The sequence below is a fragment of the Lactuca virosa genome, chromosome 4 (genome assembly GCF_052849685.1).
Source record: "Lactuca virosa cultivar CGN04683 chromosome 4, Lactuca_virosa_CGN04683_v6, whole genome shotgun sequence".
NCBI lineage: Eukaryota > Viridiplantae > Streptophyta > Magnoliopsida > Asterales > Asteraceae > Lactuca > Lactuca virosa.
The window spans coordinates 480,417,385-480,430,586 of record NC_136429.1 but is presented as its reverse complement, the minus strand read 5'-3'; the positions used below and the strand labels follow the sequence as shown (position 1 = coordinate 480,430,586).

General features: G+C 41.5%; 1 protein-coding gene across 1 annotated transcript; it reads right to left on the bottom strand.

Annotated features, from left to right (window-relative positions):
• Positions 1-6,001: 6,001 nt before the first annotated feature.
• Positions 6,002-7,106, bottom strand: LOC145106885 (uncharacterized). The gene is made up of 3 exons (XM_079043807.1): positions 6,641-7,106; positions 6,436-6,546; positions 6,002-6,246 (listed from the first exon to the last, which is right to left on the bottom strand). The coding sequence occupies exons 1-3, from the start codon at positions 7,104-7,106 to the stop codon at positions 6,002-6,004; spliced, it is 822 nt and encodes a 273-aa protein (XP_078899933.1).
• Positions 7,107-13,202: the final 6,096 nt, after the last annotated feature.

Below are 13,202 nucleotides of genomic sequence, written 5' to 3'. Positions count from 1 at the left end.
CAAGGACCCCTTTATATATTATGGAGGATTAGGGTTACATCCATGTAAACCCTAATACCCATGACCTTTCATTTACATAGGATCCATGGGTTAAAAGCTCCATGGACCATCCATGAAAGCTTAGCCCAACCTAAATGAACTTGGCCCATTCCATATATATAAGAGTCCATATTTAATTAGTTCTTTTTGATCACTTAATTAATTCTAAATTAATTCTTGATCAATACTAATTAAATAATATGATTCCATATTAATATATTAGAACTTATAATATATTAATATAAATCATAAATATACTATTCTCAAAAGACTATCCATATAAATTGTGCCGGTGAAGTGCAACCCAAATGGACCATGCCGGGTCGGGTCAAGTACATACCAAATATAGTTATGGACTTAGACATTAATCCAACAGATTGATCTTCGGTCGGGATACCATCAGATGAGGATTCGGGATGAAGATATACCGAAGATGGCTTTCAGGACACGGTATGGGCATCATGAGTTTGTAGTGATGCCGTTTGGGCTTACCAATGCGCCAGCAGTGTTCATGGACCTTATGAATAGGTTGGTGTGTAGGCCGATGCTGGATCGGTCGGTGATCGTTTTCGTTGATGATATTCTGGTCTATTCTAAGACTAGGGAGCAGCACGAACAACAGTTAAGGGAGGTGCTGGAAACCCTAAGGGCGGAGAAGCTGTATGCCAAGTTCTCCAAGTGTGATTTCTGGCTGCGAGAGGTACAATTCTTGGGGCATATCATCAACCAGGAGGGTATTTCGGTTGATCCGGCCAAGGTTGAGGCTGTGTTGCGGTGGGAAGTACCGAAGAATGCATCAGAGATTCGTAGCTTCTTGGGTTTAGAGGTTATTATCAGAGATTTATCCAGGACTTCTCCAAGATTGCGGTGCCATTGACCCGTCTGACCAAGAAGAATGTAACGTTTCGGTGGGGTACGGATCAGCAGTTGGCCTTCGAGACCTTGAGGCGGAAATTGTGCGAGTCTCCGATCCTTGTTCTACCAGAGGGATTAGATGATCTGGTGGTGTACTGTGACACATCGATTTCAGGGTTAGGTGCGGTACTGATGCAGAGAGGACACGTGATAGCATATGCGTCGCGGCAGTTGAAGCTGCATGAGGCAAATTACCCTACTCACGATCTGGAACTGGGGGCAGTGGTGGTTTCCCTCAAGATCTGGAGGCATTACTTGTATGGAGTGCGTTGTACCATTTACACCGACCATAAGAGTCTGAAGTATTTGATGGACCTACAGAGCCTCAACATGCGAGAAATAAGGTGGTTGGACGTGCTAAAAGACTATGATTGCGAGATTCTATACCACCCAGGGAAGGCCAACATAGTGGTCGATGCCTTGAGCCGTAAAACGGCAGGTTCCCCGATGGGGAGTGTGTGTTGAGGATGAAGGTGATCTCTCCATTGTTGGAGATGATAAAAGAGGCTCAGGTTGAGGGAGTAAAGAAAGAGAATTGGAAGGTAGAGAGGATCCGAGGACAATATCCTATGTTTGTTAAGGATAGTCGTGGCCTCTTGACGCAGTGTGGCTGGGTGTGGGTACCGGTGACCGGGGGAGTGAGACAGAAGATATTAGAGGAAGCGCATAAGTCCAAGTTCTCTATACATCCAGGAGCTATGAAAATGTATAGGGACTTGAGGCTGAGTTATTGGTGGCCATGCATGAAACGGGAAATCGCTTGGTTTGTAGAGCGGTGCTTGACTTGCAGGAAGGTCAAGGCCGAGAATCAGCGTCCTCATGGTAAGGTCCAGCCGCTACACATTCCCATGTGGAAGTGGGAGGAGATCACGATGGACTTCATTACGAAGTTTCCAAGGACGGAGAGGGGTGTGGATGCCATATAGGTGATTGTGGATAGACTGACGAAGAGTGCCCATTTCATTCCGATATCAGAAAATATATCTGTAGAGAAGTTGGCGGATATTTATGTGCGTGAGGTAGTGGCTAGAAATGGGGTTCCTGTGTTAGTAGTCTCTGATCTTGATGTTCGGTTGACATCCAGGTTCTGGAATAAATTCCCACGAGGAGCTGGGCACTCATCTACATTTTAGCACAGCATACCACCCCCGGACCGACGGTCAGAGTGAGAGAACGATCCAGGCACTGAAGGATATGCTGCGGGCATGCGTGTTGGATTTTGGAGGGAGTTGGGATACGTATTTCCCACTGGCATAATTTTCGTACAATAACAATTATCATGCAAGTATCGATCGGGCTCCGTTTAAGATGTTATATAGTTAGAGGTGTAGGACCCCGGTTTGTTGGGATGAGGTTGGGCACCGGGTCATGGGGAGCACTGAGGTAGTGCTCAAGACCACCGGATTGATTCAGCAGGTGCGTGACCGGTTGCGGGTCGCGCAGAGCCGTCAGAAACGCTATGCCGACCGACGGCGATCAGATCTTGAGTTTCAGGCGAGGGATTTCGTGTTGCTGAAGGTGTCGCCCTGGAAAGAGATCATCACGTTTTGGAAGAGGGGCATATCGCTTGGATCTGCCAGATGAGCTTAGCCAGATTCACAACACATTCCATGTGTCGCAACTTCGGAAGTGTGTCACAGACGAGGCTACGATTGTCTCACTGGGTGATATCCAGGTGGATGAGAGCTTGAATTACATAGAGAAGCCCATTGCCATCTTGGATAGGAAGACGAAGGCTCTTCGGAATAAGGAAGTAAGACTGGTGAAAGTGCAATGGCAACATCGGAAGGGCTCCGAATGGACTTAGGATTCGAAAGAGGAGTTGCAAGATCATTACCCCAATTTGTTTGAGTCAGCAGACTTCAAGGACGAAGTCTAGTTCAAGTGGGGGAGACTTGTAACACCTGGTTTGAATTGGAAAGGATTTAAGCATGGACTCGGCGATTTGGGAGGTCAACTCGTCGAGTAGGGTCGTGAGATCATGAAACGCGGAACGGAACCGACTCGGCGAGTCGAAGGTCAACTCGGCGAGTCCGAGCTGTTTAAAGAAAACCCTAAATTTTAGGTTTTCCCCCTATAAAAACGTCATTATCCGCCCCAGTAGCCTCCCTTAGCACCATAGAAGAACGTTTACGGCCGCACAACCTCTTGTGAGTGAAGTAAGATCAATTGAGAGCTTATCCTTGAGATTTTGGGGAGGATTCCAAGTTTGAAGAGGAAGTATCAAGGGAGAAGTGTTAGATCAAGCATCTATTTCGTCTTAGGCATTAAATTGACGTATGAATCTGTTACCTTGAGCCTACATTCTATTTGAGAATTGTGACCAACTTTGAGGAAATAGAAGCAACCTTGGATCTGGACCTATCACAAGGATATGGTTCCAGATCTGGACTTCCTTCGGTCCCAAACATCATAAAGTTGCACCCTTTATTAAGCCCCTTTTCTCTCCATGCATGAAAACCTTGTTGGAAGGTTAGTTTTGGTGATTATGGCCATGTGAGGCTTTGCATGCACGTAAAGTTTGCAACTTTACGTGTTATCCACACTAGTAGAGTATAGATATGAAGTTTGGGGTCTTGAGTCCCACTAGAAGAGGCCGTAAACATAATGGACTAATAGGGACTCGGCGAGTCGTGCAAGAGACTCGGCGAGTCGAGAGGGTTTACGGCCAAGGGTTTACGGCCAAGGGCGTACGGTTGCTGGTTTACGGCCGTAAACATCAAGGAACTCGACGAGTCCCTCGGGTGACTCAGCGAGTCGATGAGTTAAGCAGGAAACCCGGCGAGTGAATGATTGTACTCGACGAGTCAAGGTCAATATGGACTGTTGACCTTGACTATAGACTTTGACTTTAACCCTCGGGGTATTTATGGGATTACGCTGAGTTGTTTACTCATTGATTCTAGGCAGTTGGGAAGAGCAGCATAGGGTATACCTGAATTCAGTTGCCGATTCAGCTTTGTGAGGTGAGTTTTCTCACCATACAAATGGGTCTAAGGCACCAAGGCCGACCCATTTTGTGATAGTTGGTTTACTTGTTATGTAGAGGTGTGATATGTATGTGTGCATGATCTGTGGTAGAGATAGCCTTCGTGGCTAACGGTAGATATGGCCTTATGGCTAATGGTAGAGATGGCCTTATGGCTAATGCTAGAGACAACCTTTATGGCTGGTGGTAGAGATAGCCTTTGTGGCTAACGGTAGAGATAGCTTCATGGCTAATTGACATGTGATAAGTGGTAGAGGTAGCTTTATAGCTAATGTGATATGTGGTTTGTGTGGGGTATACTATGGGGCACTCACTAAGCTTTCAGCTTACCGTTTGTGGACTTGTTTCAGGTCCATCGGAGCCCAAGGGCAAAGTCAATGCGTGATGATGCGGCGTGCACTCTATCTCTCTTTTCCGACCTTGTTTGGGGGACACTCTGATATTTTGAAAATAATAATGTTGTAATGTTTGTGGTTTTGAAAAGAATTATTGGAATCTTTATGTTTTATGAAAAATGGTTGACTAATTAAAAATGATAAATTTCTTTGTAAAATTTGGGTCGTTACATAAATATGGCTCGTCCCAGACATATCTTTTCGCCTCATTCTTTATTTTATCTTTCTGGGCTCGGGTGAGATCTGAAGGGAGTTCTTTGGAGACCAAATAGTTCACTATATCAGCAAGCCAAGGAGGGTTCTGAACAGTGAATACATGCTTGTCGGGAAATGTTTCACGGATCGTTGTCGGGTCTTCAGGTGGAGTGAGTCGGCTCAAATGATCAGCTACCAAATTTTCTCTCCCACTTTTGTCCCTGATCTCTATACCAAATTCTTATAGTAGCAAAATCCATCTAATCAACCTTGGCTTTGAGTCTTTTCTTGGCAAGAAGGTACTGAATCGTTGCATGATCGGAAAAGATTATAACTTTCGTGCCCAACAAATATTGTCTGGATTTTTCCAATGCAAAGACGATTGACAACAACTCTTTTTCTGTGGTGGAGTAATTTGCTTGGGCGCTGTCTAAAATTTTTGTTGCATAATATATAACGTGGGGAACCCGGTCTTTTCTCTGTCCTAGAACAGCTCCAACAGTAGTGTTACTGGCATCACACATTATCTCGAATGGTAAACTCCAATCTGGGGGCTGAATGATGGGGGCAGAAGTAAGAAGATTTTTCAGCACATCAAAAGCCTTCTTGCAGTCTTCATTGAAGTCAAATTCAACATCTTTTTGCAATAACTGGCACATGGGCACTAATATCTTTGAAAAATCTTTTATAAACCTCCTGTAAAACCCTGCATGACCAAGAAAGGGACGCCCTTCCCGAACATTCTTCGGGTAGGGTAAGCTTTTTATAACATCTATTTTTGCTTTATCGACTTCCAAACCTCTTTTTGAAACAATATGTCAAAGAATCAGACCTTGGTCAAGCATAAAGTGAAATTTTTCAAAATTTAAGACCGGATCTGTTTCTATACATCTTTGTAAAATTTTTGTGAGGTTTTTCAAACAAATATCAAAGGAGTCTCCATAGACGGTAAAATCATCCATGAAGACTTCTATGGTATTTTCGACATACTCAGAAAATATACTAACCATACACCTTTGAAAGCTAGCGGTTGCGTTGTAGAGTCCGAAGGGGATAAGCCTATACGTGAATGTCCGAATGGGAAGGTGAAGGTCGTTTTCTCCTGGTCTTCTGGAGCAACTGGAATCTGATGGAAACCTGAAAATCCATCCAAGAAGCAGTAGTGGGATTTTCCAGCAAGCCTCTCTACCATCTAATCTATAAATGGGAGAGGAAAATGATATTTTGGGGCGGCTGCGTTTAATTTTTTGTAGTCAATACAAACACGCCATCCATTCTGAATCCGAGTTAGAACCAACTCTCCTTCTTTGTTCTCTATCACTGTCACTCCAGCCTTCTTGGGAATAACTTGAACTGGGCTGACCCACTTGCTTTCAGAAATTGGGTATATCATCCCAACATCCAGTAACTTCATAACTTCTTTTTTAACCACCTCCATCATTGGTGGGTTTAATCTGCGTTGGGTTTCTCACGATGGTTTATAGTCTTCTTCCATCAAAATTTTGTGCATGCAAAGAGATGGGCTGAGTCCTTTGATGTCTGCAATAGTCCACCCAATTGCGCTTTTATACTCCTTCAAAATTCTGATCAGCTCTAACTCTTCTTTTTCTGACAGCTTGTTGGATATGATAACTGATAATGTTTCTTTTTCTCCAAGATATGCATATTTCAGGTGTTCTGGAAGTGTCTTCAGCTCCAAGATGGGAGCTTGCACTACAGAAGGAAAAAGCTTGGAGTTAGAAACTGGTAACTTAAGAGTTTAGGTACCATAACTCAACTTTCTCTACTGGTCCATATGAGCTGCCATCTCTTGAACTTCTTTATCAACCATATACTTTTCTGATAGAACCTGAGCTACATTAATAGACAAATTTCTGTGGAGCACTAATGCTAGTGACTAACGGTTAGCAATCTCAAAATATTCTGCAGATAATGATTCAATTACATCAATGAAATTGAGGGCTGAAACATCATCAGGGTAACGCATGGCATCATAAATATTGAAGTTGATAACTTCACCATCAAATTCCATTGAAAGGGTACCATCATAAACATCTATTTTGGTTCTGGAAGTTTTCAAAAAATGGTATCCCTAAAAGAATAGAACCTGAATTTGGTGAGTCGTCATCTCCCATATCCAAAACATAGAAATCAGCTGGGAATATGAGTTCATTCACTTGAACCAAAACGTCTTCCAGCACACCTTTTGGGTGCACCAATGAACGATCAGCTAACTGAATGATGACTCCTGTTCTTTTTAAAGGCCCTACCCCGATAGTTTTAAAAAGTGAATATGGCAAAACATTTATAGAAGCTCCTAAGTCCAACATAGCTCGTGGCACTGAAAGGTTCTCCAACTTGCAAGGAACAGTAAATACTCCTGGATCCTTACACTTTGGGGGTAGCCTTTTTTGTAAGACAGCTGAAACATTCTCACTTACTTTAACTGTTTCGTTTCCTTTTAACTTTCTTTTTGAAGTACACATCTCTTTCAAAAATTTAGCATATCGAGGTAGTTGTTTAATTGCATCAAGAAGGGGAATATTTACCTCAACCTTTCTGAAGAAATCCATAATTTCTTTGTCTTCCTTTTCTTTTTTCGTGTTTTTTCAGTCTTGAGGGAAAAGGAGGAGGCGTAATTTTCACTTCAGCTTCAGCAGATCCATTTTTTTCTGCACCTCTTCAGTTGCCTCAGATTCTTGCTCAACCACGATCTCTTCTTCCTCATCTTCTTGCTGAACTGGTCCCTTGTAGTTTTTACCACTTCTGAGGGTGACAGCACAAGCATTGTGCTTCGGGTTCTTCTCAGTCTGAGATGGGAATTTTCCTTGGGTTTGTGCTTCTAGTTTGCTCATGGAGTTCGCGAGTTGTGATACATGCTGCTCCAGATTTTTGATGCTGGACTTTGTTTCATTCTGGAAAGCTTGGGTACTAGTAGCAAGACTTTTAACTATGTCTTCCAAAGATATGCTGGAACTACTAGCTTGTGACAGAACAGGTGGTTGCTGAAAATTGCTTTGGTGTTGATTCTGCTGAAAAGATTGTTGAAACCCAGGTGGAGCTTGGTATTGGTTTCTTTGCTGAAAGTTCTGTTGAGGTCTTGGCTGGAAATTGCTATTTTGAGGCCCTCCCCAAGCTTGGTTGTTGCGATGTTGATCAAATGGCCTTTGCTGAAATCCTCCCATAGCCTGCACAGCTTCAGTATCTTCTTGAAGTAGTGGGCACATATCAGTTGGGTGCCCGGTTTTGCAACAGATCCCACAAGGTTTGACCTTTGGCTCAATACCTTTTTCTTTTGTCAACAAAGGGACAACTTTAGTCAATTCTGAAATCTGGGATTCCAGGTGGGCATTGCTCATCTCCTTGACTCCTCTTGGATGGTCTGGGTACCACTCTTCCTCAGTTGCTGAATGTTTTGATTCATTGGCCAATTTCTCCATTAATGCCATGGTCTCTGTTGGTGTCATTTCTGAAAATTGAACTAATAGAAATCGAAAATGACAAAAGAATAACTAAATTTAAAGTGGTGAAAATTCAAATAAGAGAAAGCAATTCCAGTTTTGCGTTGACTCCCCTAATCATATAATTAACCTTCAACATAATATTTGACTATGTGTCACACCCCTAAACCAGAACGGCGGAAACGTTCGGGGGCGGAGGACTTCATGTGACATCCCCTAATTTCTCGGCCAGAAAAGACCGATTTAATTTATGCTTTTTAAAATAAAATCAGAGAAATCTTTTCAAAAGATGTTGCGGAATAGGTCCCCAAAACAAAACATGATAAAAGTTTATCAAAACCCTTCCTTAAGAAGGTATATATTTCCATATATATATCAAAACCTCGGGATGTCATGTTCCGATACAGATCAAAAGCATAAACCAGAGATTATAAGCCTTACTACAGTTATTTACAACTACTGGCCTATAATCAAAAATCTCTCATCGTCCTCCGACTATGCTCGGGGTCCACTACCTGTAATCATAAAAAAAACTGAGTGGGTCAGGCTTGGGAGCCTGGTGAGCATATAGGGTTTTCAACCCACAATAATAATAACTTATTAAGTTCACAATCAACAATAACCCTGATTACCCATTCCCATTCTCCTCACTTTACGTCCCTAAACACCTAACACAAAGGACTTAGCCTAAGGAATATCATCGGGTTGGACACTAGTGCTAAGGGGACTCCTCAGCCATACATGTCCTAAAGGCAACCATGAGGGGGGTTGGAGTACACCAATGAACATTTAGTTCATCAACACCTACAAGTTGCGAACCTGCTAGTGTGCCACTGGACTGTCTAGAAAGGTCCGTGGTCGTCATCTATACTCCGCTAGACGACTTCACCAATAACACCAACAACAACACCGACACCGAGGCCTGTCATCATTTTTAACACCCACCGACTATTTTGTCTACCTATGTTCTACCCAACATATTTGTAGATAAAATTCATATACAATTTAAAACTTGTATAAAACATGTATTCAACAATCACCTCAAATAAACAATTAACATATTTACACATAACACATATTTTAAGGTAAATACTTCATATCTATGTGTAAATTGAAAGTAACTACACACTCACATGATTTGATGATAATCGGGCAGCAATTCGTTTCCTAAAACGTTCGTTTCTAATAAAACTGGGAGTTTTATTGAGAAACCGGGCTCTGCAAAGGTCGGTCTTCGAAACCGAAAAGATAAATTTTTCGGGCTTCACGGGCACTTCATGGCGTATTCCGGGGGTTATAATCGATAGTGGGGCTTCGGGGGATGTTAATATGAAAGAAATACGAGTTTAGGGGCTAAAATTGACACTTTTCCAAAATATACCCGGGAGGTCTCGCACCCTCCTATTTATAGGGGCGAGCCTCCTGATCCAACGGCTGAGAGGGCTCCAGGTGTCGCAGATCCGAAGTTCGCAGGGCATAGGCTCGCACGTGACTGCGCATGCGAGGGGGCTGCTGGCCTCTTGTGATTTGACCAAAGCCTAGGTCCGAAGTAGAGGCATCCGTGGCTTCATGCGAGGGCTCGGTCACGTGAAAGAGGGTACGTGTCGCACCGCTACTGGACCGCTTCGGACCAGCTCTCCGATTCGGATGAATCAGCAACCTTCTTGGACACGCGTCGGATGCGAGGAGAGGACACGTGTCCGGAGTCCACCTTGCGAAATTTCTCGGTTTTAGCAATTTTTCTCATTTTTCGCGCCAACATTAATTTTTATATTATTATTTTTAACAGACCGGGACAGGAAATCCGTTAAAAATTCATAACTTCTTCATCCGACGTCCGTTTTCGTCAGACTTTTTACCGTTGTGCTACTATTTACGAGACCTTCGATTCTCGTTTAGGTCGTGACGGCTAAAAATCACTCGATCTAAAATTCGAGTTTTTGGGTGTCTACTGCTAAGCTGATACTTCGAAAAATCATAACTTCCTCATACGAAGTCAGATTTTGGTGTTCTTTTTATACCTACTCTCGGTTTAACGAACACTACGAGTTTCGTTTAGATCACTAAGGCTAAAAAGTAGTTTATCGAAAACTCACTTTTTACGACATTCAGCACCGAGCCGGTTTTGTCGTGAAACTTCGACAGGTCATAACTTCTTCGTTATAACTCGAATTTCAGCATTCTTTATATATCTGTAATCCTTGTCACGACCACTACAACTTTTTAATAGATATCGGCTTAATCTAAAATTTATTTTCGACGCTCATTTTTATTCTTAATTAATTAACTCCTAGTAATTAAGCATAAAACACATAGAATTCACATAATTCCTTCTTCATTTCTTCAAAATGAGTTACAAAGGTTAACCTAGACTATCACCTTAACATTAATGCCTAAGCTAGAAACACGAGTGTTACACTTCATGTAAGTATCACAACACATGTAATATAGTAATCAAAGTACAAACAACCATTGCATTAATAAGTATAAGTTTTACATAAGTGTTTAAACATTACATATTCAAACACCAAAGTAGATACAGTAGAAGACAAGAGTCGCAGTACGGTACTAGGTAGTCTTCTCAAAAGCTTCGAGAGTGTACCTGTCTACTGGATTCCTGAGAATACAAGTTATTTTGAAAGAGTAGATCAGCATTTAAGCTAGTGAGTTCATAAGTATTTTAGTTATATAAAGTATACTCAAAGTTCTTTGGAACAGTTCGCTGTTTCCCCCAGGAAATCCTATATTTCCTGATGTGATAAAATGTTAACCTCAATAGTTCCCTCTACAATTACTTAGTTTATACTAGTTATATATAACCTAATATCGAACGAACAGTTAAACGGGTGTATCTGCCCTAAGCCCACAACCAAATATCATCTGTCTTTTTGCCGTTGTACTACATTTGACGAGACCTTCGATTCTCGTTTAAGTTGTGTCGGCTAAATATCGATCGATTTTTATTTCTAATTTTTAGTTGTCTACTGCTAAACCGAAACTTAGAAAAATCATAACTTCCTCATACGATGTCAGATTCTTACGTTCTTTTTATGAAAGTTCACGGTTTAACATATTCTACAACTTTCATTTAGATTGTTAAGGATAAAAAGCCTTTTATCTAAAATTCACATTTTACACTGAACAGTGTTTTGCCGGTTTTGTCGCGGATCTTCGATTGGTTATAACTTCTTCGTTATAACTTGGATTTCAGTGTTCTTTATATTTTTGGAAAACTTGTTACAATCTCTACCACTTGGTTCACCCCAATCACGATTATTGATCAATTTATTTTTGACCTTAATTTGACTGGTGTTACATTATCCCTCCGTTAGAGGGAATTTCGTCCCAAAATTAAGTCTAAAGTGATACTCATGGACTAGGGGAAAGATGTGGATATTTTTGTTTTTATCTAATCTTCCCTTTCCCAAGTGAATTCAGGTCCCCGGTTTCCAATCCAGCGAAACTTCACTATCGGGATAAGACTTTGCTTGGTTGTTTTGATTTCCCTATCCATGATTTCCATTGGTTCTTCTACAAAGTGTAGACTTTTATTTAAGTTGATTTCATCGAGTGAAATAACAAGTGTTTCATCGGATAGACACCTCTTTAGATTAGATATGTGAAAGGTGGGATGAATGTTATTAAGTTTTTGTGATAGTTTAAGTTTATAAGCTACAAGATCGATTCTGGTAAGAATATCGAATGGTCCTATGTACCTTGGATTTAGTATTCCATGCTTTCTCAAGCGTATCTTGCCCTTCCAGGGTGATACTTTCATATGACAAGGTCATCAACCTGGAATTCCAAGGGTTTTCTTTCATTGAAGTCGTAGCTTCTCTGATTAACTCTGGAAGCTTTATGTAGCTTCCTGATTCGTATACTCTTTTTGGTAGTTTCTCGGATGAATTCTGGACCAACAAAGGTGATGTGTGGAAATTTGACCTCTAGCTAGTTGCGTGTCACCAATTCTAGTCCAGTGCAGATAGGATCTGCATTTGTGATCACAGAAGGTTTCGAAAGGAGAAACTTTAAATGCTAGCATGATAAAGGACTCGCCTAATTGGTAAATGGGTATCCCATGCTTTACCAAAGTCGATCACATAGGCTCATGACTAATCTAGTTCCCAGAGATTTTTGAAGTGACTACCTGAGCAGGGAGATGATTCTATTATCTCAACCGAGTTAACAGATATTGGAACACCGTGCACTCTGACTAATCTCTCTAACATACGTTCTAGTTATCTTCTCTATTTTCTTGTTTCCTCAAAATTATAGGAAGTGCGCAGACTTGGCTAATCTGTCGACGATCACCCAAAATGGCATCAAGTCCACCTGTTGCCTTGGTAACTTGATTATAAAGCCCATTGTAATCCGCTACCACTTCCACTTAGGTATCTCCGGTTGTTGTAGTAAGCCTGCGGCTTTTGCTTCGAAGTTCATGATAAGACTCATACTTGGCTCATCCACCATCACCTCGTGTATACAAGTCGTATATAATTTAGATTTCATAAAACGTTTGGATGGGTGATTCTGCCCCAGGTCCACAACCAAACAAGGAACAGGAGATAGGGCGGAATTACACATCCCAAATCTTGTTAAGTCTAAGTTATATTTCACTCTTGTGTATACACTTAGCATCGATAGATTAACCTAATGAGTTCTTAGTCTCTATTCTTGAACTTGACCTGCGGTACAATGATTTTCCTATGAGATCTATTGGGGTACTTCGGTGGATACTGACTTCTAAGACTACTTCGGTGCTTTTCGTTTGAAGTTTCCTGTCTACTGAGTAGGCTAGAAGGGCGTGGTACCCTTCACATGGGTACTTCTGAAGTTTTGAAATGAGAGACAACCTATGGGTTTGCGTTATGGATTGGAAGAATTTCATCTTACAGCTGATTAAGGAAAAAGTTCTCTTACACAGCATAAGAATTTTCACATGGTAAGGGTCAGGCCAAACCATGTCGAATGAGGATGACGGAATTTTCTCGGCGAAATAAATATTAAGTCGTTTTGGGGGAAATGATTACGTAGGATAATGAACTATCCTATGTACCTAAGTTTTCAGCGCTTCCTGTTTTATTTTGTTATTACTGTTACGTATCCCCTTTTTGATTCGAAATTGGTGGGTACTACCAATACGAGGGTTCTGATAATTTGAAATTACGAACTTCCATGAAATGATTCTTACTAGGTCTCTCTATAATC

What these genes read in the sequence shown, in the direction of transcription:
- LOC145106885 (XM_079043807.1), bottom strand. Translation starts at nt 7,106, where the DNA reads ATGGATTTCTTCAGAAAGGTTGAGGTAAATATTCCCCTTCTTGATGCA. An exon ending in TGACGACTCACCAAATTCAG is followed by an intron (nt 6,547 to 6,640) that starts GTTCTATTCTTT and finishes TTGATGGTGAAG; the next exon opens with TTATCAACTTCAATATTTAT. An exon ending in ATATTTTGAGATTGCTAACC is followed by an intron (nt 6,247 to 6,435) that starts GTTAGTCACTAG and finishes TTCCTTCTGTAG; the next exon opens with TGCAAGCTCCCATCTTGGAG.